Source organism: Zophobas morio, unplaced genomic scaffold (assembly GCF_036711695.1).
Source record: "Zophobas morio isolate AGI-343-1 ecotype UQ-CSIRO unplaced genomic scaffold, CSIRO_AGI_Zmor_V1 ptg000044l, whole genome shotgun sequence".
NCBI lineage: Eukaryota > Metazoa > Arthropoda > Insecta > Coleoptera > Tenebrionidae > Zophobas > Zophobas morio.
In genome coordinates, this window is record NW_026972149.1 from 2,836,834 (window position 1) to 2,857,771 (window position 20,938).

A 20,938-nucleotide genomic window follows, 5' to 3' on the forward strand; every position below is an offset into this window, starting at 1 on the left:
GCTAGGGACGGTCCTGGAGCGAACGCGTGCTGTGTTATTCTCCATCTGCGCGTGTTAAGGGCCACCCTACGTATATACCCTATATACCGTTGTTCCACTTGACGAGCGCACACCTGGTCTAGCACCCTCCTTATTCGAGATAACCGGTGTTATCTTGCTCTATTCACTTCATCACCGTTCGTTCTTAATTTGCGATTTTCATTGCGCGCTGGAACTTACTTTAGTTTTTTTAGTACTAGTCGTACCATGTGATTGTCATCAGCAGCTGTGGTCCCGCACATGCTGAATGAGGTTTCGAGACCCCACCTCAAGAATTGTCGGAATCAATCAAAACATTAAGTATTCGGTAGGAAAGAAGGAAAAGTTGGGTCATTAAGGACAAAGAAATTGTGAAATTTAAATATAGATTAACGTGAAGCCATCCCTCGTATTATGCTAAAGCAGGTATTGTTAACGGGAAGTACTATTATGTTACGTCATTGTCCCTCAGGGTCGATCCCCGTCCACCCGGATGCATTAGAGCAAAAATAACACGTCGAAATAATATTGACGATTATTGGATTCAATCAAATTAATTTTTTATGACCAAACAATTAAGGGAATTAAAGAAAGCGACTAACAAGGAAATTTTGCCACGTGTGGAACACTAACCAACAAAATTTATTTATTAATAATACACGTGTGACACTGATAAGCTAATAGGCGAATTTCAATCAACAAAGAAAATCTAATTAAGCAAAGTAAGACATTTCGATGCTACTCAAAATAAACTCTATATATCATTAGCAAGACTCCAAATGTACAAAAAACGAGCTCCCTACAGTATGAAACATGTGTTTTATATGAGCTATTTTTTGAACTTAGCTCTTGGTATATTTACTTGCGTTTTATCGTCACTAACTTACCATAATTTACTAACGAAGCTCTGAGATTATTATTGTTTAATTTGTTTGTTTCGTTTTACCGCAGCCGTTTGCTTTTCAAACAGAAATTAAAAGTCCGTTTTTTCACTATCATACTAAATGATTAATATTATCGACAACCGTAAAACCGAGTTTCATAAAATGACATAGATTAATTTTTAAAATTCACAGAAAAATTACACCACATTATACCTATTTACACATTTCAGTAAATACATTAAATGTCATTTTAATTGCCAAACAAATCGGTAAAATCGCGACATTAATCATTAGAAATAGGATAATAATAAGGACGTCGTTATCGAATGTTTCAAAAAAGGACAGAATAACAAATCAACAGAGCAAACAAATTACTGTATTTTCGTTAATCAATATATGGGTGGAGATGGTTTTGTTATTACAAAAGTAACAGAATCTGAGAAATTTTATACATGCTTTATAACCACGGCCAACTCCACTTCCTTTTTTTATCGATCACCTTGGTGCCAATTCGATGATACCGAAATTTTTGTGTGGATGTATTTTAAGATTATTGTGTAAAGGTGAAACGCAACAAAATTTGTCTAGTCATTGCCTCCTAAACACTGCTGACGTAACCGCTTATTTTTGTTGGGTGAATCACAGCTCACGTTATGATCGAGCTCTACTTTTGTTTGTCAAAACAATTAATTTTGCAGTCAAATTTTTACCAGTTTGTTTGAAAAACTAACACTTTTAAGTCATTATGCAACATTATCTAAATTTGTTCATTTATTTCTGCCACAAATTTGCTAAGTAAACACACTAAAATGTGCGGTACTGAGGAGACGAAAAGGAGGTCGAAACTGTAGTCTACAACTTTTCATTGTGTTGTCGGGCTTTTTGAGTCAGTAATTGTTTTTGTGTCAAAATAAAAAGGCCGTGTTTCTCAAAATTAAGTAAACTGTTTATCTCAAATAATAACAATAATAATAATAACAATAATAAATGAACTGATCTTACCTTATCTAGTATCTTAGCAACTACTTAAAAATTTTGAATTCAGAATTAATATACAGTAGAACCTCGATAATCTGATTTAATTGGGGAAAAGTTGTGTTCGGATTAGCGATTTGTTCGGATCAACGAATTTTCCAAAAAACTGAAAGAGAATTGAATAACAATTTCATACACTGTTGAAAACAAACCTCAAGAAAAAACCTTAATTTTTTTAAATAGAAATAAAGTATTCCTAAACAATGGATAATAAATACATTCCAAAAAAATATTATTCCGTGACCATAAATACGCTTTTTGGAATCAACACGTCGGGATCTATATCGCTGAATTTTTTCAGAATTTTTTGATTACTTTTTTAAGAATGAAATTCTCCATTTCGACCCATTCTCGACGATTTTCGAAATTTAACTTAATAAATTTTCTTGCAAATTTTGGGCCGCAAAAGTCACTCTTGGCTTCATTTCTTCCATAACTTTTACTGTTTTTCTAGAATCGTCCATTGAAATATCGCAATTTTTAAAAATTTCGAAAAATTCGAATTTCACACCGAATGTTCCGAAGATATTGCTCCGTTACTATCAACACGCTATATTCTGTGAATCAGTATGTTGAGATCTACATTCCTGAATTTTTTCGCCGTTTTTAGACAACTTTTTTAAAAGTGAAGTTTTTTCAATGGTCCCCCCTTCTTCAAATTTCGGCCTAATTTTGACATTTTCGAAACTTAATTAAATACATTTTCTTGTAGATTTCGAGCAATAGAACTCAATTCCGGATTCGATTTTTTGATAACTGCAAACGTTTTTCCAGAATCGACCGTTGAAATATCGAAATTTTTAGAAATTTTCAAAAATTCGACTTCGTACCGATTCTTTCAAAAATGTTGCTCTGTGACCATCAACAGGCTATATTTTTGGAATCAGCATGTCGAGATCTACGCCCCTGAATTTTTTCATAATTTTTAGACAACTTTTTAAAAGTGATATTTTTTCAATGCTCCCCCCTTCCTCAAATTTCGGCAAAATTTTGATATTTTCGAAACTTAACTAAATACATTTTCTTGTACATTTCGAGCTCTAGAACTCACTTCCGGCATCGTTTCTTTGATAACTGCAACTGTTTTTTCAGAATAGTCAGTCGAAAAATCGAAATTTTCAGAAATTTTCAAAAATTCGCATTTCACAACGATTCTTTCGAAAATGTTGCTACGAGAACATCACCAGGCTATATTTTTGGAATCAGCATGTCGAGATCTACGTCCCTGAATTTTTCCATAATTTTCAGACAACTTTTTTAAAAGTGAAATTTTTTTAATGGTCCCCCTCTTCTTCAAATTTCGGCCAAATTTTTATATTTTCGAAACTTAACTAAATACATTTTCTTGTAGATTTCGAGCTCTAGAACTCACTTCCGACATCGTTTCTTTGATAACTGCAACCGTTTTTCTAGAACAGTCCGTCGAAATATCGAAATTTTTGGAAATTTTCAAAAATTCCCATTTCACAACGATTCTTTCGAAAATGTTGCTCCGTGACCATCAACAGGCTATATTTTTGGAATCAGCATGTCGAAGTCTACGTCCCAGAATTTTTTCACAATTTTTAGATAACTTTTTTAAAAGTGAAATTTTTTCAATGGTCCCCCCTTCCTCAAATTTCGGCCAAATTTTGACATTTTCGAAACTTAACTAGATGCGTTTTCTTGTAGATTTCGAGCTCTAGAATTCACTTCCGGCATCGTTTCTGTGATATCTGCAACCGTTTTTCCAGAATAATCCGTCGATATAACGAAATTTTTTGAAATATTCAAAAAATCGCATTTCACAAGGATTCTTTCAAACATGTTGCTCTGTGACCCTAAACATTCTATATTTTTGGAATCAGCATGTCGAGATCTACGTCCCTGTATTTTTTCATAATTTTTAGACAACTTTTTTAAAAATGAAATTTTTTCAATGGTCCCTCCCCCCATCTTCAAATTACGGCCAAATCTTGACATTCTCGAAACTTAACTAAATAAATTCTTGTAGATTTCGAGCTCTAAAATTCACTTCCGGCATCGTTTCTTTGATATCTGCAACCGTTTTTTCAGAATAGTCCGTCGATATATCGAAATTTTTTGAAATATTCAAAAATTCGCATTTCACAAAGATTCTTTCAAACATGTTGCTCTGTGACCCTAAACATTCTATATTTTTGGAATCAGCATGTCGAGATCTAGGTCCCTGAATTTTTTCACAATTTTTAGACAACTTTTTTAAAAATGAAATATTTTCAATGGTCCCCCTTCTTCAAATTTCGACCAAATTTTGACATTTTCGAAACTTAACTAAATACATTTTCTTGTAGATTTCGAGCTCTAGAATTCACTTCCGGCATCGTTTCTTTGATAACTGCCACCGTTTTTCCAGAACAGTCCGTCGAAATATCGAAATTTTTGGAAATTTTCAAAAATTCGCATTTCACAACGATTCTTTCGAAAATGTTGCTCCGTGACCATCAACAGGCTATATTTTTGGAATCAGCATGTCGAGATCTACGTCCCTGAATTTTTTCACAATTTTTAGACAACTTTTTCAAAAATGAAATTTTTTCAATGGTCCCCCCTTCTTCAAATTTCGGCCCAATTTTGACATTTTCGAAACTTAACTAAATACATTTTCTTGTAGATTTCGAGCTCTAGAACTCACTTCCGGCATCGTTTCTTTGATAACTGCAACCGTTTTTCCAGACCAGTCCGTCGAAATATCGAAATTTGTGGAAATTTTAAAAAATTCGCATTTCACAACGATTGTTTCGAAAATGTTGCTCCGTGACCATCAACAGGCTATATTTTTGGAATCAGCATGTCGAGATTTACGTCCCTGAATTTTTTCGCAATATTTAGACAACTTTTTTAAAAAGTGAAATTTTTTCAAATTTCTGCCAAATTTTGATATTTTCGAAACTTGACTAAATATATTTTCTTGTAGATTTCGAGCTCGTTTCTTTGATAAGTGGAACCGTTTTTCCAGAATCGAACGTTAAATTATCGAAATTTTCAGAAATTTTCAAAAATTCGTATTTCGTACCGAATGCTTTAAAATCTTGGAAATGTTTTAAAGTTATCATAGGAACGGTAAATTTTTTATCAAAATGTATTTGCTCATCCCCCCTGAAAATTTAAGTTCTGTTGAAATAACTTCCGACCAATTTTTTAATATAAAATCAACTTATAAACTGTAGTGTACATAACAAAAATAAAATAAAACTTTACTTTTGTTTGAAGATGATTTTTAACTTGTTTTGGCAAGTTAAAAATCATATTCAATCCGAGTACGTTAGATCAGAGTAGCGTACGTCATTTGCCAGGTGACGCTTGGGTCAATGTTTGATAGTCAGGCACGGCTTAAAAAAGGAGTTCTTTGTCTGAACACCACGCTTTCTTTTATATTGATACTTATTTTTACCCATTGTGTACTGACGAACAAGCGCTGGAAACGACGTGAATCATTGAAGAATATAATGTTGTTTTCAAACAAGTAAGTTTGTGACCAGTTTTTAACAATTATGTGTATCATAATAGTACACTCGACGTGTTTCGTCAATCAAGTTGACTTCTTCAGAGTCAAGATAAGTAAAAAGTAACATTTTATGAGCGACTTGTTTTAAGCGACATCGATTTAACATGAATTCAATATGAATGTATAACTTTATAACGACTCTAAATAGCCATACAGACGCAGAAACAATCGTAAAGTAAAAACACGTGTGCTGAACCCCTACTAATACCTGCGCACGTGCCTTATCGTCCTCAGGTGAACAAGCAACGGCCGACTAAAGGATTTTACATTTTTACTACTATTTTACAACGGTAGTTACGACACTTAAAATTCGCTATAACATAGAGCATTGAACTCGACATTCGACTAAAGTTTAAAAATAATAAAGTCACAATAAGAAGTCTACTTGTGGCGTTGTCCTCCCGGCGATTACTTTTGTCTTTTCGGCGGTTTAATTTAATTAAAGAAACGAGGAGGCCAGAAAAATTTGGCTCAGATTTTGTATCTCTAACAAACCCGCAGTGTTAAATAATAGAAAAATGACCTCGCAATTTTGAGGTTAGTAAATAAAGTCTGCGTATATGCCAAATGTGAATATCAACACCAGACAGTTGCTGCACCTTTCAAAACACGTACATAACACCTACATTAAAATGAAACACGAAAATTTTCGTATTACGTCACCTTGGCCAAGCAGACTTTGACAAGTATATATCTGTTTTGAAAGTCATGTTAATGTATTCCAGCTTGAAAAGTCTATTTCTGTTTTGACGCTACCCGAAAATGTTGTTAACCTCTTCAAGTCGTTTTAGTATTGCCATCGCGCTAGATAAAGGGTTTTTAAATTCATCCGTGCTGTTGCTAAGCTAAAAAAGTGGTTATTTACGTCGAATTTCGGACAAAGCTTCTTCAGTTGTTTTATTGTAAAGACATACGTATGTGCCAAATTAGTTCAAAGATGCGCATTTACGACACTAATGATCTGTAGATAAGGAAAAAGGGGTTTGCTCGCCAAAACGCGTTCGCATTTCCACCAGAGTTGCGAAATTTTTAATCTCGCTTGGTAAAGAAGGCAGCAGAAGGGAGTTGCATTGGTTATGTATTTTTACAGTTGAGTCTGCTTTCGCAACAGGAATGACTTCGTAGTCGCGGAAGACGCGTCCTTGGTGGAATGATGTGTAACTTTTGGAAAGTTTTCAGCGGCAACGGCTAAGTGCTATTTTGAGAAGGCCACAAGTATTCTAATACGGCCAGCAAATTTTACGGTAGTAGCGTGTACTTCGAATGATATTTTTATTGTGTCAAGACAGCTTTTATATTTGTTTATTTTTTAGAAAATGTTATGTTTTGCTATACTTTATCGAAGCGCCCTGTTGATAGACGGATTGCTTCATATCTAATCATCCAGCGCGTTTATTAAGGAGGTGCCCCTGAAATATTTATACGCTGTTTTGCTTTCAGTATTTCACACTTCAGTGCAATAACCCTTAAGCTCGCCTGCACACTTCGTTCGAAAGCTTCTACAACTTTCATTCCAATTTAATTTGTAACCGATGAAAAATCACTTTCACGTTATGCTCCTTCGTTTATCGATTCAATCCCGCAAAATAAACACCACCGCCTTTTTTTGAAAGGGAGAAGGTGTGATTTTAGATGACGCTCATGGCGTTATTTTGAGTCGAGGAGGAAGTAAGAATTGTGTTTAGCGCAAGCGGCGTCGGGACGTCGGAATATGGAGGCAGATGTACTCTCTCGTTTCTAATTATCTCCCGAATAAAAAGAGCCTCAAATTCTATTTTGGTAAAACCATGGTTAATAGATCCAGCTGTTGGACGTTCATCAGATTTATAAACCGAGATTGTTGCTAGTCGAGGATGATCAAATTAAGATTTTGATTCGCTCTACCTAGCTACACTTTATTGAACTTGCGTGTTCATGCGGCAACTGTATAAATAACTTTTTGGAACTACAAGCGTCAAGCGTTAATTGTCCACAATGCGGCTTAACGACGTTCTTGCACTAAAATCAACAAGAACACTGACTCCGAAGAAATAACCGACGTTAAATATGTTCCACAATTTTGAAAGATTAAAGACCAAACCGTGCTTTCTAGTTACAAAAAAAAATTGGTCGAGAAAATATGCAATCTTTAACTTACTTTCAATAAGTAAAAATGGCCTCTCAGCAATAATAACAACTTGAAGTGTTTATATTTAAAATTTGCAAACATTCGATTTTGCGAATTCGAAAGTGATCGGATGTAAAAATGATATTTTATACAATTTAAAACCCATTTACTATGTACAATTTTGAGATGGCGTCATCACACTGTTGGTAGGGATGATTAGACAAAGAAACAATCGGTCGAGATCATCTGTCTAACAAAAATCGACACAGACAGCTGACAGACAGACAGACGGAAACCCATTTTAGAAATAATGTAAAATGAAACAGAAACGTTTCAGCTATATGTAAATTACGTTTATAGAAGTGGTGCATTTATAACTAGGTCATCTAGTACCGATAGTAAACACATTCATGAGTAATTGCAGCAGATAAAGCGCGCAGAAAAAGCCTATAGTTTATTTACTTTCGTAAATACGTTAAACAGGGAAAATATTCCACAAAAATTCATTAAGATTTGACGACTCCTTCCCGGAAAGTGGTTAATGCAATTAAAGCGCTTGTTAAGTGTGCTTTTAATTTCCTTATAAAGATAATAACTCTTCAGGAAACAGGCTATAGTTTTCGGAAACAATCAAGTTCCGACCCTTACATTTCACACGCATTACATGAAAAAAACATAAAGTTAGGGGAGAAGTGGGCGGTTTTTAGCGCTTACCCCTGCTGAAACGCACGTCTATAAATGTACCCAAATTGTTTTAGCACGTAAACAACATCAATATTGTAAAACGTCAGTTATTTATTGTCAATTTGTAATTAAATCTATTTTTGTTACTTCGGTGGATAAACATATATTTCTTTGTTTATGTCAGAAATAACATGTTGTTCTATAGTTGAGTTATTTGTTATTGTGGTAATGTGTATAGATTTTTCAAGTAATTTTGGTACGTCCTATTGTTTAAAGATGGCTATTATTAATGAGGATTAAAGTTTCATTATGTATAGTCGGAAAATGTGTTGTTACGGCAGTTTAATAATGACCAATAAACGAAAGTCTCCATAAATGAAATAATGTAGAACTTTTTTCCGTTTTAACATTTCGTGCTTTGTAGTCGATTAAATATATAGATAACATAGAACATTATGAGGATATAGTATGAAGGACAAAGCCAATCCAACAATTTAATGCTAATCTTCTATCTGTCCTGTATTTTATGCCACATTCTTCTAATGAATTCACGTGTTCTCTACATTTAATTGCTCTCTTATTAACATTTAAGTACCTTTTCGACTATCGACCTTATTGTTATCATTCTCATGAATTATTTTCGTCCTGGTCTCTTTATAATCACTAATAGTAATTTTTTCGTCTTCTTGTTCTTGTTATGTTTAACTTCTTTTCGAAATCTTTTTAATATTCACTTTATCTTAAAGTTTACTAAACAAAAATTGTGCATTGTTGTTTATTTTTTTAAGTAATAAAACATATAGCTATTAATAGACCAAAAAGTCTAAAGAATTTCTACGGTATGTAACAAAACTTGTTTACAACGAAACGTAATTCGTCAAGGATTTTTAAGTTATTCGACCCGTTTTTATTAACATTTTTATTATTACTACTATTAATATTCAACTAGTGGCTACTTTCACATTTTTTGACATTCCATGACCCTAGAGTACGAAAAAATAGGTACTCCATTTCTGTCTGTCTGCCTGCTGTCTGTCGTCTGTGTCGATTTTTATTAGATAATCTTCGAAAAAGCGCTACCAAAATTTGGCAACCCATCCCCACCAACGAAAGGATTGAAGAAATATTCTTAAATCTACGAAAGTATGTGTTTTTTTGTTTTTCCTTGCTAGTTCATAAATAATTCAATCGATGATTAATTGTTGTTGTACACCTAAGTTATCCTTTAATGCACCCCGTTTTTCGTTGTTAACAACTGAGAGATTTTTGCACTGCACATAAAATCAAAACCTTGTAAAGTGTTAATTATTCTTTGGTTCTACATATGTTTTTCCCAAAAGTTTTGCATACTGGAGATTTCCGGTTTTACCTATACATAGTAATTTTCATTTTAATAGGTTAGTATTATTAAGCATTTATTAGTTGTGATTTTTGAAATTGTGTGCGGACTTTAGTGCCCAATAAAATAATATTTGTCATTTAGCCAATTGTGCGCTATAAATTTTTCAGAGTTTGTCAACCTAAGCAGCACAAAACACGAGCAGGTATAAAGCCTCGAAACTTTGTTTTTCCATATTTTCAAATTTATTAAGTCAGGACTTGGATGGGTGACCAGCTAGGAAGCTGGATACGGATTATATAGTGTCTTATTTCTACTATTGATATATTTCAACACTGGCGGTAGCAGTCAAATCAAAATGACAACAAGATTCTGGTGGCACTTACATCGAAAAGTGAAAGTGGAGATAGTTACTAATAAAAATAAAGTGCACCTATTTGATTACTTTTGCGACATATCTGTGGTTGTTTTTGTGAAATCAACCCGGTTGAGTGAACCCGTTAGGTTCTTATTCGCAAAACGTTACTATGTTATTATTACAGAGCGCCTTAATTTGTACCACCGCGCAGCTTAATCATTAGTAGGTCGCATTGTGTGCCAAACACTTTAAATCGAAAACGAACTATAAGATAATGTTAGAACCATTAGTTTGATAAATTACCCCGCATTTTTTAGTCGGTTGCGTAAAATATAGTTAGTTTTATGTCTTTGACGTAGCTGTAAATGTCTAAAAAATTAAGTTATTGCACTGGATTTTTAAAAGACTGCGTAGGCACAAGTTATATTAATTTCGATTCTTGGCACAAATCTGTCGCTAAAGATAATACCTTGGTTTCCACACATCTCTAAATAACGTTTTTTGTCGAGAAGAAATTAGGAGCACAAGGAGTGTTATAAACAGAAAGCTTTATTTACTATATAAAATTCCCAACACCTACATTTAGATTTTGTTTTTCGTGTTTTTATTTCAAGTTTAATCTTTCGTCAATGTTAACGATGTCTCGAACTCTTTTCACTATTGCATTTTTTGTGGCCTCATGTGCGTACCAGTCGACGTAGGGTACTTGATAGTGGCTGTAGGGTCCTACTGGGGGGCCATAAGTAAACGACACGTGCTCGTTTCCATTGGATGGTCCATATCCTACAACAAACACTACAAATCTGGCCTCCACAAATGTTCACACAATATTACCATACGTATTATTCGTGCTCGCCGTCGTCGTAGACGAACTAGTTGTGTTGGTAATAATCGTGGTCGGTTCAGTAGTAGTACTACCCCCATTTGTAGTAGTACTGGCGGCAGTAGTAGTGGGCATAGCTTGCCTCACGATCACGATTTCAGTATTCGGGTTAAACCTTTCCGTACTCGTCTCAATCTCAAATGAATCGTCATTCCGATTTTGATTTTGATTCCTGTTTACTTTTCTAGTAGGTCGGCGTTTTTGTTTCTTGTAGTACCTCGTAGTAGTTTCATAGTCGTAGTACTCTTCATTATTAGCATCATAATAGGACTCGGAGGATTGTTGATATGGGGGTCTTCGTTTCCTGTTTGGTTGATATCTCTCTGTATAATCGTCTTCGTAACTGTCGTAGTATTCTGGTGCTGGAGTGGTAGTTCTTCTGCGTCTTTGAGGGTACTTATCCCGTCTGGATGGACTTCTCCTCTTGTATTTTTGGGTGGGTTGTCTTCGCACCTTAAAACTGGATTCGGCAGCTACTGGTTCAAGCGTCCTGGCGGTTGTAGTGGTAAGCGTAGGTACAACGGTTGTTGTAACCGTAGTAGTTGTTTCTGGTTTGTCTATAATGACTGGGGAAATGGTTGTGGGTGATTTTAGAGGAATGTCTTCTTGTTCTTTCTTATGAGGAATGATTGTTCTTTTGTACTGAGTCACCTGCTTTTGAATATTATTTGATTCAGCAGGAATCAGCCTGTCGTAATTGGCGTACTGAGCATTAATAGGGTACTCGTACTCTTCACGATAATCGTAATCTACCTGGTGCTCACCGGTAAGATACGGAGACGCTGTCGTTAAAGTGGGATAAGCTTGATACAAATGTTCATACGGATTTTTGATAGGGTACCATTGCGAGTACGAACTGTGATGATTGTGACTAGGTAGAGGTTTATTATACGCCAACCAAGGACTGGGATCATAAGAAAAATGATACGGTAAATAGGAGTAATATTTTGCAGTCACTAGTTTCGCTAATAAATTTACCAAAAATAATCCGAGTAACGGGCCAAATGTTCGGCCCTGATTTTGATTCATTTGATCAAATTTTAAAATTGGCACTAAAAAAACGTCCTCCAATTAATCGTCTTTTTTTATAAATAGAACTAATACTCACATCGACCACTAAAATTATTCACCGACGTGTTAAAAATGAGTGACATCTTTCATCGTTACGGATTTTAGTGAGACTGAAATTTCTCGTCGCATTTTAGAGAAAGTTGTAATTATGTGGGTAATATTAATTACTACCCTCATAGAAATTATCAGAAAAAAATGTGTGTTTTTGGGATTTAGAAACTGAAGGTGGAAATGTCGCCATCTAACGACGTGTTACTGTTTTAGCTGGGGCGCCGGGAGCGTGATGATGTGTACAGTGCTGACCTCTACTAATCAATATGTTACACATGTGACGATTTCGTTTTTAAAAATGATTCAAATTGTAATCAGGAAAATTTTTAGCGGGGGACAAACGCAACTAAGGGACATAGTTTATCGCTCAGATCTTTGTAGTTCACCTCATGAAAATTCGTCTGCTACTTTTACGTTAATGGAATTAATTAAACCGAGCGTTGTTTTTAACGGTTGGCTGAAATTAAAGTGACAGCCTTAAATTTTAGAATACAAATTGCCTCGTATGCATGGAAAGAAATTTTTACGTTGTGTAAAAAAAGATAAAAAGATATGTAAAAGTTAACCAGTTTTGGGTCAAGATAGCGTTACATACAGTCAAATCTGGAGGCCTATTAATGTCATAAACTTCCAAACTACACTAAAACGAAAAATCGGAGAAGGCTAAGCTTTCACATTTCCACGGATATGAGTTTTGTACTTTGATTTTTTTTTTCCATTTTTTGTTTTACTTCATATAAATGTAAATAATTTGGGCTTCCGCAATTTTAAAAGTTCCGAGAACAGTAATTAATGCAATGTTAGTAGAAAGATTAGTAGAAATATGATGTTTACCAAATTTGTCATATTCACAATAACATACATGATTTTATATTTACTATTTTACCTCAATAAAGTGTAATTGCTGATGTTTGTGACATAAAGCGAAGATAATTACTTGCTGGAAAATGCAACGAAGTAAATTTTCCGAGAATTTTGTAACTAATAAATGAGAGTAGGTTTCGTGCGCAAATTGGCTGTAGAATACGGATTGGAGAATTGAACTTAAAAGGTATTTTTATTAGGAAAAGATATTATTTCTGTCTTTAAAAATGTTTCATTTGTAGTGAATTGCAGTTTCTCAGAAATCGGCTTCTAAGATCTTTTACGGGGAATAAAATACTTGGCTGAAATATTATTCATCAGCAGCTTATTTTTAATAATCACTTCAAAGCAACAGGAAACTCCTAAATAAAAGACCTGATAGATCTCGGCAAATTGAGTTTTACTAATAAAATTAACCCTTCAATCAGGGGTATATCGAAAGACCTATCTTCCGGACGATTATTATAATGTAACTCTTTCGTCTCAAATACCCTCCTTTTGTTAAAAGCTGTCGTCTCTAAAAGCACAAGAGAAAGATTGATTTTTGCTGCATTTACAGTAAAATCTGTTCACTTTCAATAAAAACGGCGTTTTAACGTATTCTTTACCCTTAAAATATAACATGCAGTATCTTAACGGAACCTAATATTGCTGAAAATGGAGACGCACACCCCTATTATCTGCGAGGGAGACGGCGATGCACCCTATGATAGGATAGAATTAGAGATAAAAGGATTTTGTTGATTTCATTTCCACTTGAGGGTTATCTAGAAAAAGTAAACACTAAGATAATAATCCCATCCTTTAATTTACATCGTCTGAAAACGCAGCTATGCTGTTTCGTCATTATCTTAAATTATTAGGTTATTCATACCTTGTGTGAACGAGAATAAGCGTTTGCTCAATATCTAACATTTGATAAAACTTTATCTCTTACTATCTCTGAGTAATATTATTACACCTAGTTTTCGTGTTGGTGAACACAATGGTGCATCCAAGTGAATTACTCCGAACAAATTCAAATGAGACGAGAACTTTTTCAGCACCACGTGCTGAATACCAGTTAGACTGTGGCCTCAGCAATTTACCGATACTTACTAGATGTTGTAATTTAGAAAGATTTGCCGAAATAAAGGTATTTCTGGGTGTTTTATCACTAGTCGGGTTTCTCCAGGGTGTTACGTTAACATACTTCCGGGAAACGGCTAAACTGTGGGGGAAACACTACAATATATCACAAGAAAATATCGGTACGTAGTTAAAAATTCCACTATAAGACTTCTAAACCTCTAGCTTACAGATTGGCTAATTTATACAAACGAATTCTTTATTGGAATTTTCGCGCTCGTGGTGGCATACTACGGAAACAAAATTCATCGAGTTTCTTGGATCGGAGGTTTGACTATATTCCAAGCGATATCCTCTGCACTTTTGCTAGTTCCCGAAGTTTATCGGAAGAATTATGAAGAACAGAAGACTATCACAGGTGATTTTAAAACATATACACCAAATTTACTCAGTAAAAAATTTTAGACCTCAATTTATGCGTCCCTCATATTTCATCTACTACACCAAAAGATACTGAGCTAAATTACATAGCATTGACAGTTTTGATCGTATATCAGATATTGTTTGCCATGGCATCCATTTCCTTTATATCGCACGGTATGACATATTTGGATGACAACTCATCTGCGAAAACTAGCGCCGGCTATATAGGTATGAATCTAGACTCCTTTGTATACATACCATTCTATAGACCTTAAAAATAGTGTCTTTGACAGTTTGGTCCCACCGTTATAAATTACACTAACATCTATTTTGAACAGGTATCGCACTAGCCTTTAGAGAACTAGGAAAACAAGCAGGCCTATACTTCTCCTGGATACCCGCTTACGTCAAAACGAACTCAATTTTTGCGTCCCCAGGTAAAAACAACTAACTGTCTGACCCATCTGACGCTTTGTTTTTTCAGTATGGCTGTGTATAGCATCCGCCGTGTTCATTTCCGGGGCACTAATCGCAATGTTTCCAAAAAGCATGCCTTCAACGTTAGTCCGCGCATTCTCAGCTTCCCTCGTCGACCTAGCTTCCGGTCATGCAATGCGTCCCCAAAAACAACCCAAAGTGGATGGATTTTTCAAAACACTGTTCCGCCTACTCAAAAATAAGATCCTAATGGTGAACATATTTTGTGCGGTGTTCATGCAATCAGGCCTTGTCAATTTTAACATTTTCGAAAAGTATTTTAACCAAGCGCGGTTTCAAATCGCGTATGACAACGACACGTCGTACACTCAGTTTACGACGAATATCTTGAAGCAGCCTTTGGTGGCCATTTCCATAGTTGCTGCTGGGTTTCTGACTGCGAAAACGAAACCGCATTTACAGTCTCTGGTCAAGTGGAATATAGTTGCTATAATACTTGTGATTATATTTTTCGGTAGTACTGCTTTTTTGAGATGTGAACCTAAGACCAAGTACGACCATACGTTCGAAAGGAATAATATTAACAAGGACTGTCACTGTACTGATGGAGAATTCCAACCTGTATGTGTGAACGAGAAAACTTATTATTCACCATGTTTCGCCGGTTGCATGGAAGTTAACACAGTTAATTCCAGAAAAGTAAGTTTTCACACAAGTAGGTTACCATAAAACCTCAAATTATAGATAAATTTGATGGTTTTATGGGAACTCACTTCTGTTTGTCTACATATTAAAGACCAAATTTTAGACCTACATCAAGTGTCATAGCAACCATAACAAACAGGCAGCAGATGGTCCTTGCAACGAAACAACATGTGTTTTGTTTTATGCGTTATCACAAGTTAACCGTGTCATCACCACCGCTTTATTAGCGTCCACTCTTGTAACAAACTTGATCATCAACATGAGATGCATCTTATCAAAAGACAAGGCAACAGCGTTAGGACTTGAAGCTACTTTCATAGCTCTAATTACATACTTACCTGTTAGAGCGATCTATGGAACCGTCGCAGGTACGTCTTTCACTATTCACATCACTATAATCACTGATTCGTTTTAGAGCACTATTGCGTCTACCCCAAAAGGAACAGATCAGTATGTAGACTCTATTCTAAAGATTTTGCAACGTTTCTATCCCTATGTACTATTGGGTTTATGGTTTTGTCTCTGCTACTAGCTTGCGTTGTGTTGATTTTTCTAAAACTGTATCCTGTTGTCGACCGAGGCAACGACGATGAAGAAGATGAAGACGATGAAAATCCTCCTGTTGAGTTAAGAGAAATGCAAACCCCACCCGATGAAAGAAATCGATTGATGAGTGACCAAAGTCGCGATGAGGTTGATCAAGGACGTTTGCAGAAGTCGGGCTCTGCACACTCAATCTCCGACTCGCTGCTAGAAATGGAAAATGTGGGAGATGATCATGATTCTATTGACTCATCGTCGCATTTGGATGACGTACGGGTACAACGCAGTCGAGTAATAGAAAGTGATTTATAATTAGGATATATACAACCAGTATTTATTTACAAGACTACTTACTCCAAAAGACTCAAGAAATTACAATGATTCATTTGTTAGCTGGCTAAATCCTCTAGTTCGAGTTCAATTTCTTCGTCAAATATTTTTAATCCTTTTACGAAAAACCAGACACCCGCATCGAAAAGAGTTCCAATCAAGACGAACGTCGCCGCGGTGAAATTCATTGTGTATCTTAAGGTTTTTCCATTATATAACCAACAGTTTCCATTTCCGGTACAAGTCTTTCCCCACACCAGACAGGCCTTATCTGGAAAGAATTCAAGTGACAACGGACTATATCGCTCTCTATTATTTGTCTAACCTAAGATTATTCCGAAGAGGATGGGCGAAGGAACGAAAGCGCAAAGACTCATTAGCATCAGACCGAAACCCATTGCCACAGGTTTATCCTTTTCTTCCACACACCTGCATATTTAATTTCACGACGTTAGATCTGTTAGTTTTACAATAAATCGTTAAAAAGTACAAAACCCTTTTCTTTTTCATAAATTACGTTATAATCACCTTACTGTCACTAGAAAATTCGAAGCTCTCCCAGTTGCCCCACTGAATTTGAGTATACAAACGACGATTAAGAAAACGTAGAACTTGGATAAACAATCGACTGAACAGTTTCCGGGTGTGGCAAAACCACCTTCGTGCAGGGACGTTCCTACCACGACTTTGTCGTTTTTGGTATTGTTTGAAGCGATCAGACGCTCGAAATACAGCGTGTTATTCGTTGAAATGCAAGAACAGGCGGAAAAGACATCCGTTCCATTGATTTTCTTTGAATGTTTGCAACCAGCGTGACATGCCGATATAAAAGTTGTCGTTCCATCTTGCGAACAGACAGGATTGTATTTCACGTAATCACAAAAGCAGTGAGAATTACATTCAGTCACCGGATTTAATCTAAAACAAATGGACTCCGTTATCAATGCGGTGAAAATTCAGCTAATTGGGAACTTATTGTGTGCACATTTATTAAAGCTAGTCTAGTATACTTAAGAGATTTATTTGTACTACTTGTTTGACTCAGTTGATATGTTCATAGAATTTCATATTTACTTTAATAAATGTATTGCAACCATTACACTGATTATTTTCGTCGCTTTTACTTCTGAAAAGTAATTGAGAACAGTTCTGGGATAACACAGTAATTAATTAATAGAATCTTAAATCAGAACATATTGTTGTTTACTTACTCTCCGTTTGGCAGCAAAGGAGCTCTGTTATCATTTTCAGCACATCCTAAATAGGCATATGAAACAATACCAAGAACTGAAATCGCTCCAACAATAACGTTCCAAGCCGCTAAATATCGTGCACGTGGCTTGTACTTAGAAATAATTAGTCCCGACAACAGAATTCCAATGGCAGAAAACACAAGTCCAGCACTTCCAGTTATCAAACTAGAAGCAGATGCTGATTGACGATATTGTGTCTCAATATACTTTGGTAAAAATATCCAGTATGGCATATACCCCAAAAAATAGAATATAGCCGCAAAGTTATTTAACATTAGAGTGGGATTTGAGATCAAACGTTTAAAAGTAACCACCATATCTAGAAAAAAAGTATAGCAAAATTTCAACAGACCTAAATACAAACCTTTGAAAGACGTTGGTAGTTCTGGTTCTGCTTCAAACACTGCACAACTTTGCTTTTTCAACATCTCTTTCCTCACAGCCGCTCTTGGAAGGGTTTTCGGAAAAAGCGCCAACAAAGACGCAAACACGAACAGAATTATAGCCAAAATTATCCATCCTAACCACCAAGCGCCCAACCATCTAGGATCGTTGTTGTCGATAGTTGGTGTTAAAGTGGGTGATATATATAATTTTAAGCAAAAAGAAGCCAAACCGTAACCTATGGCAGGTCCCAACATGCGGATAAAATAGGAAAAACCTAAAAAACATGAAATACACTTCAAATCGAAAAGTTCAAGAGCAACGCATAATCAATGCGTTCTAATTCAGGAGAACGTGGCGGCTATTATAAAACATTTACAGGCGGTTATTCGGTCGTTCTAATCATAAATGTAAGTCTATAGTCAACAGTGACGTACAAACCACTGAATAACGTCTTTGACATACGCCGCCTCAACTAAAAAAGTGAAGATACTATATTTATCACAAAAGATTTAAGGTTTTAGTACCACACATTACGTTGTTATTGTGCCAATGATCATAACTTTAACGTAAGTCGGATAAAACATAACCTATCTTGATCACCCAGTAAAAAACATTGTGTAATGTGTGTTGTACAACAAATTGCCTACCAGTGTTGTTTAATTACTACGGATTTCCGTCGTTTTCATGTAAATGTAAGCAAACATTCTTAAGTTTCTCTGTGTTCTCTAGGAACTATTGTACATTTTGGCGCAACTTTTTTTTCAATTCCAATATAGGATACAAAGATAGAAATTGTCTTACTGAAAAGAGCTGGCGTTTTCGATTTCTTGATGTTGTCATCCATATACGACACCCCCAGCGTGTAGTACAGCGATCCTCCAATTCCAGATATAAACTGTGCTATGAACAGTATTAATTGGGGGGAATAATTTCCTCCCTCTATTTCGCATTCAGATGCAGTCGAATTTTTGTGATGGCATAACGCTTTCTTTCGTTCCCGTTCAAGAGCTTCAATAGTAGCATTATGATCGTTTATTCGATGTTCGACAGTAAGCGATAGAGCATCAGATCCAGCGCCATAAAGAAAGTGTGGTAAAGCTGTTAATAAACAGAAAAGAACCACCGTATACATTCCAAGCGCCATCCAACGCGGTCTATGGCCTCTTCCGGCGTAGTAACTCAGAATTACGGACACAAATAATTGACTTAAGTCATTTCCTACAGTAATTATACCTATAAGACAAAAACGAATGAATGAATGTGAGCGCAATCGCGACAAAACTTATTTCGATAGACAGTGGCAATATTTTGCGACGATACAGGAAAAGCAGAACGTCTCTCTGCATAATGGAATTAGCGGTTAGTTCTTGGTGTGAGTAAACACACTAAGAAGATTTTAATAAAACGTTTGGTTGTCGTTCGACAACGTTACTTTTGACGTTTACGCAAAAAGTGTAAAGAGCGCTAATCAGAATTACCTCCCACGGGGAACGTGCGATTGCAATTGAAACACTAAGTACATTAAATTTTAGTGTGGGAAAACTAACAGTCGACTTTATTGCGGTTTGCCTTGTGTTTTCTCACAGAGAGATAAAAGTAAGTATTGCAACAGCAAAGTCAAAACACGAACACGAAATAATTAGAGATATTTCTCACTTACCAGTAGTTCTGCTGGGTATTTTGAATCTTTTTTCAAGTGTTGTGATAGTTCCATTGAAATAAGCATAAGCTGCTGAAAACACACAACCTAACAACCCGTAAAGGAAGACGTAGGCTTTTTTATTGGCGAAGTGCTGAATCCAGTGCCCTTTTAGAAACCAAATACCACAAGTTGTGTCTTCTGTCAGTGTTGTAACAGTTTTAAAGCTATTTTGATCAAGACACTTAGTTTTGTGTTTGTTTGACACATGGTTTGTTTCCATTATTAAGTCACTTGATTTACAAAAAAGACTCAATCAGACGTTTCGGAAAGTAAGGACCAATCACATTATGACGTTCATGCGTTAAGTCGCATCTACAATAATAAAAACAATTCATACAATTTATTTGATTTATTTCTTACCTTACGTAGTCACAATACTTTTCCATTAATTGCAGACTTATCAAGAAACATGCACAAGAACTTTGCACGTCTTTTCTAAGTGTTTGTTATATTATTTTTGAAAAATTTCGCAATCCATTTTGTTGTTTATAGGACACTCAAATGCTAACGAACAACACTATTTTAACACACTAACGCAATAAGTAGTTTGCTAGTTTAGGACCTATTCATTCATCAACATCGTGGTCAATCAGCAAGCGCTCGCTTTATCATGCAGCTCAAGACGTAAGAAAGTTACTTCGATTATTCAATTATTTTCAGCTTTTTGTCAATTTGCCGCCGTTTAAATTCACTTCTAATTAACGTCAACTTTTCTGTTTGGCTCATGCATTTTAACCCGAATTAATTAATAACACTTCATAATTTACCTCATTTTTAATGCTTCACTGTGTTTCAAAAACATTACTTCTCTGTGTAAATTTACAGCCTCCCACGCTCTTCAAGTACTCCTTTTATGAATAATGCAAAGCTAAAACGTCTAGAAATCCACAAAATTCTTAAATTGCTGTCAAGAATTAAAAAAAATGTTTCATCATTCTTTTCACTATTCCACTAATTTAGCTACATATATAGTTTTACTACTTGTTTATTATATTTTCTTAATCTTATATTTAGTTCACTGTGGTCCCTATTTAAACAGCTACGCGTTCCTCTTCGAGGTTGTTCTGGAATCCGCCAACCTATAGGCGTATAATATGAAATGTCCTAGTCGAAACCATAAAGTCGAGGTGGCCGTCGCATCGAGTAATTTTGCACAAGTTACAAACAACCTACTTTGCGTTAAGCTTCTAAATTTACATAAAGAAATCATAATCGAAATGACTTAATTCCAATCAACTTACCACATACCATGCATAAAATGTGTGGTGT

At 35.4% G+C, this 20,938-nt stretch overlaps 3 protein-coding genes across 4 annotated transcripts; 1 reads left to right on the forward strand and 2 right to left on the reverse strand.

Moving 5' to 3' along the window:
* Nucleotides 1-10,525: 10,525 nt before the first annotated feature.
* On the reverse strand, nt 10,526-12,025 carry LOC135141532 (basic-leucine zipper transcription factor A-like). Its single transcript, XM_064072714.1, has 3 exons — nt 11,943-12,025; nt 10,786-11,886; nt 10,526-10,734 (listed from the first exon to the last, which is right to left on the reverse strand). Exons 1-3 carry the CDS (start codon nt 11,986-11,988, stop codon nt 10,556-10,558), a joined length of 1,326 nt encoding a protein of 441 aa, XP_063928784.1. The 5' UTR covers nt 11,989-12,025; the 3' UTR covers nt 10,526-10,555.
* A 1,720-nt stretch (nt 12,026-13,745) lies between these two features.
* LOC135141386 (solute carrier organic anion transporter family member 2A1-like) lies at nt 13,746-16,821 on the forward strand. Its single transcript, XM_064072443.1, has 7 exons — nt 13,746-14,070; nt 14,121-14,306; nt 14,354-14,539; nt 14,650-14,748; nt 14,796-15,448; nt 15,558-15,822; nt 15,870-16,821. Exons 1-7 carry the CDS (start codon nt 13,806-13,808, stop codon nt 16,307-16,309), a joined length of 2,094 nt encoding a protein of 697 aa, XP_063928513.1. The 5' UTR covers nt 13,746-13,805; the 3' UTR covers nt 16,310-16,821.
* LOC135141387 (solute carrier organic anion transporter family member 74D-like) lies at nt 16,387-20,244 on the reverse strand. Of its 2 annotated transcripts, none has more exons than XM_064072444.1 (8): nt 20,035-20,244; nt 19,628-19,981; nt 18,769-19,200; nt 17,945-18,241; nt 17,539-17,899; nt 16,856-17,245; nt 16,653-16,756; nt 16,387-16,598 (listed from the first exon to the last, which is right to left on the reverse strand). In XM_064072444.1, exons 2-8 carry the CDS (start codon nt 19,887-19,889, stop codon nt 16,387-16,389), a joined length of 2,058 nt encoding a protein of 685 aa, XP_063928514.1. In that variant the 5' UTR covers nt 19,890-19,981; nt 20,035-20,244. The 2 variants fall into 2 exon arrangements, with proteins under 2 accessions (XP_063928514.1, XP_063928515.1); XM_064072445.1 differs by having other exon boundaries at nt 20,030-20,244.
* Nucleotides 20,245-20,938: the final 694 nt, after the last annotated feature.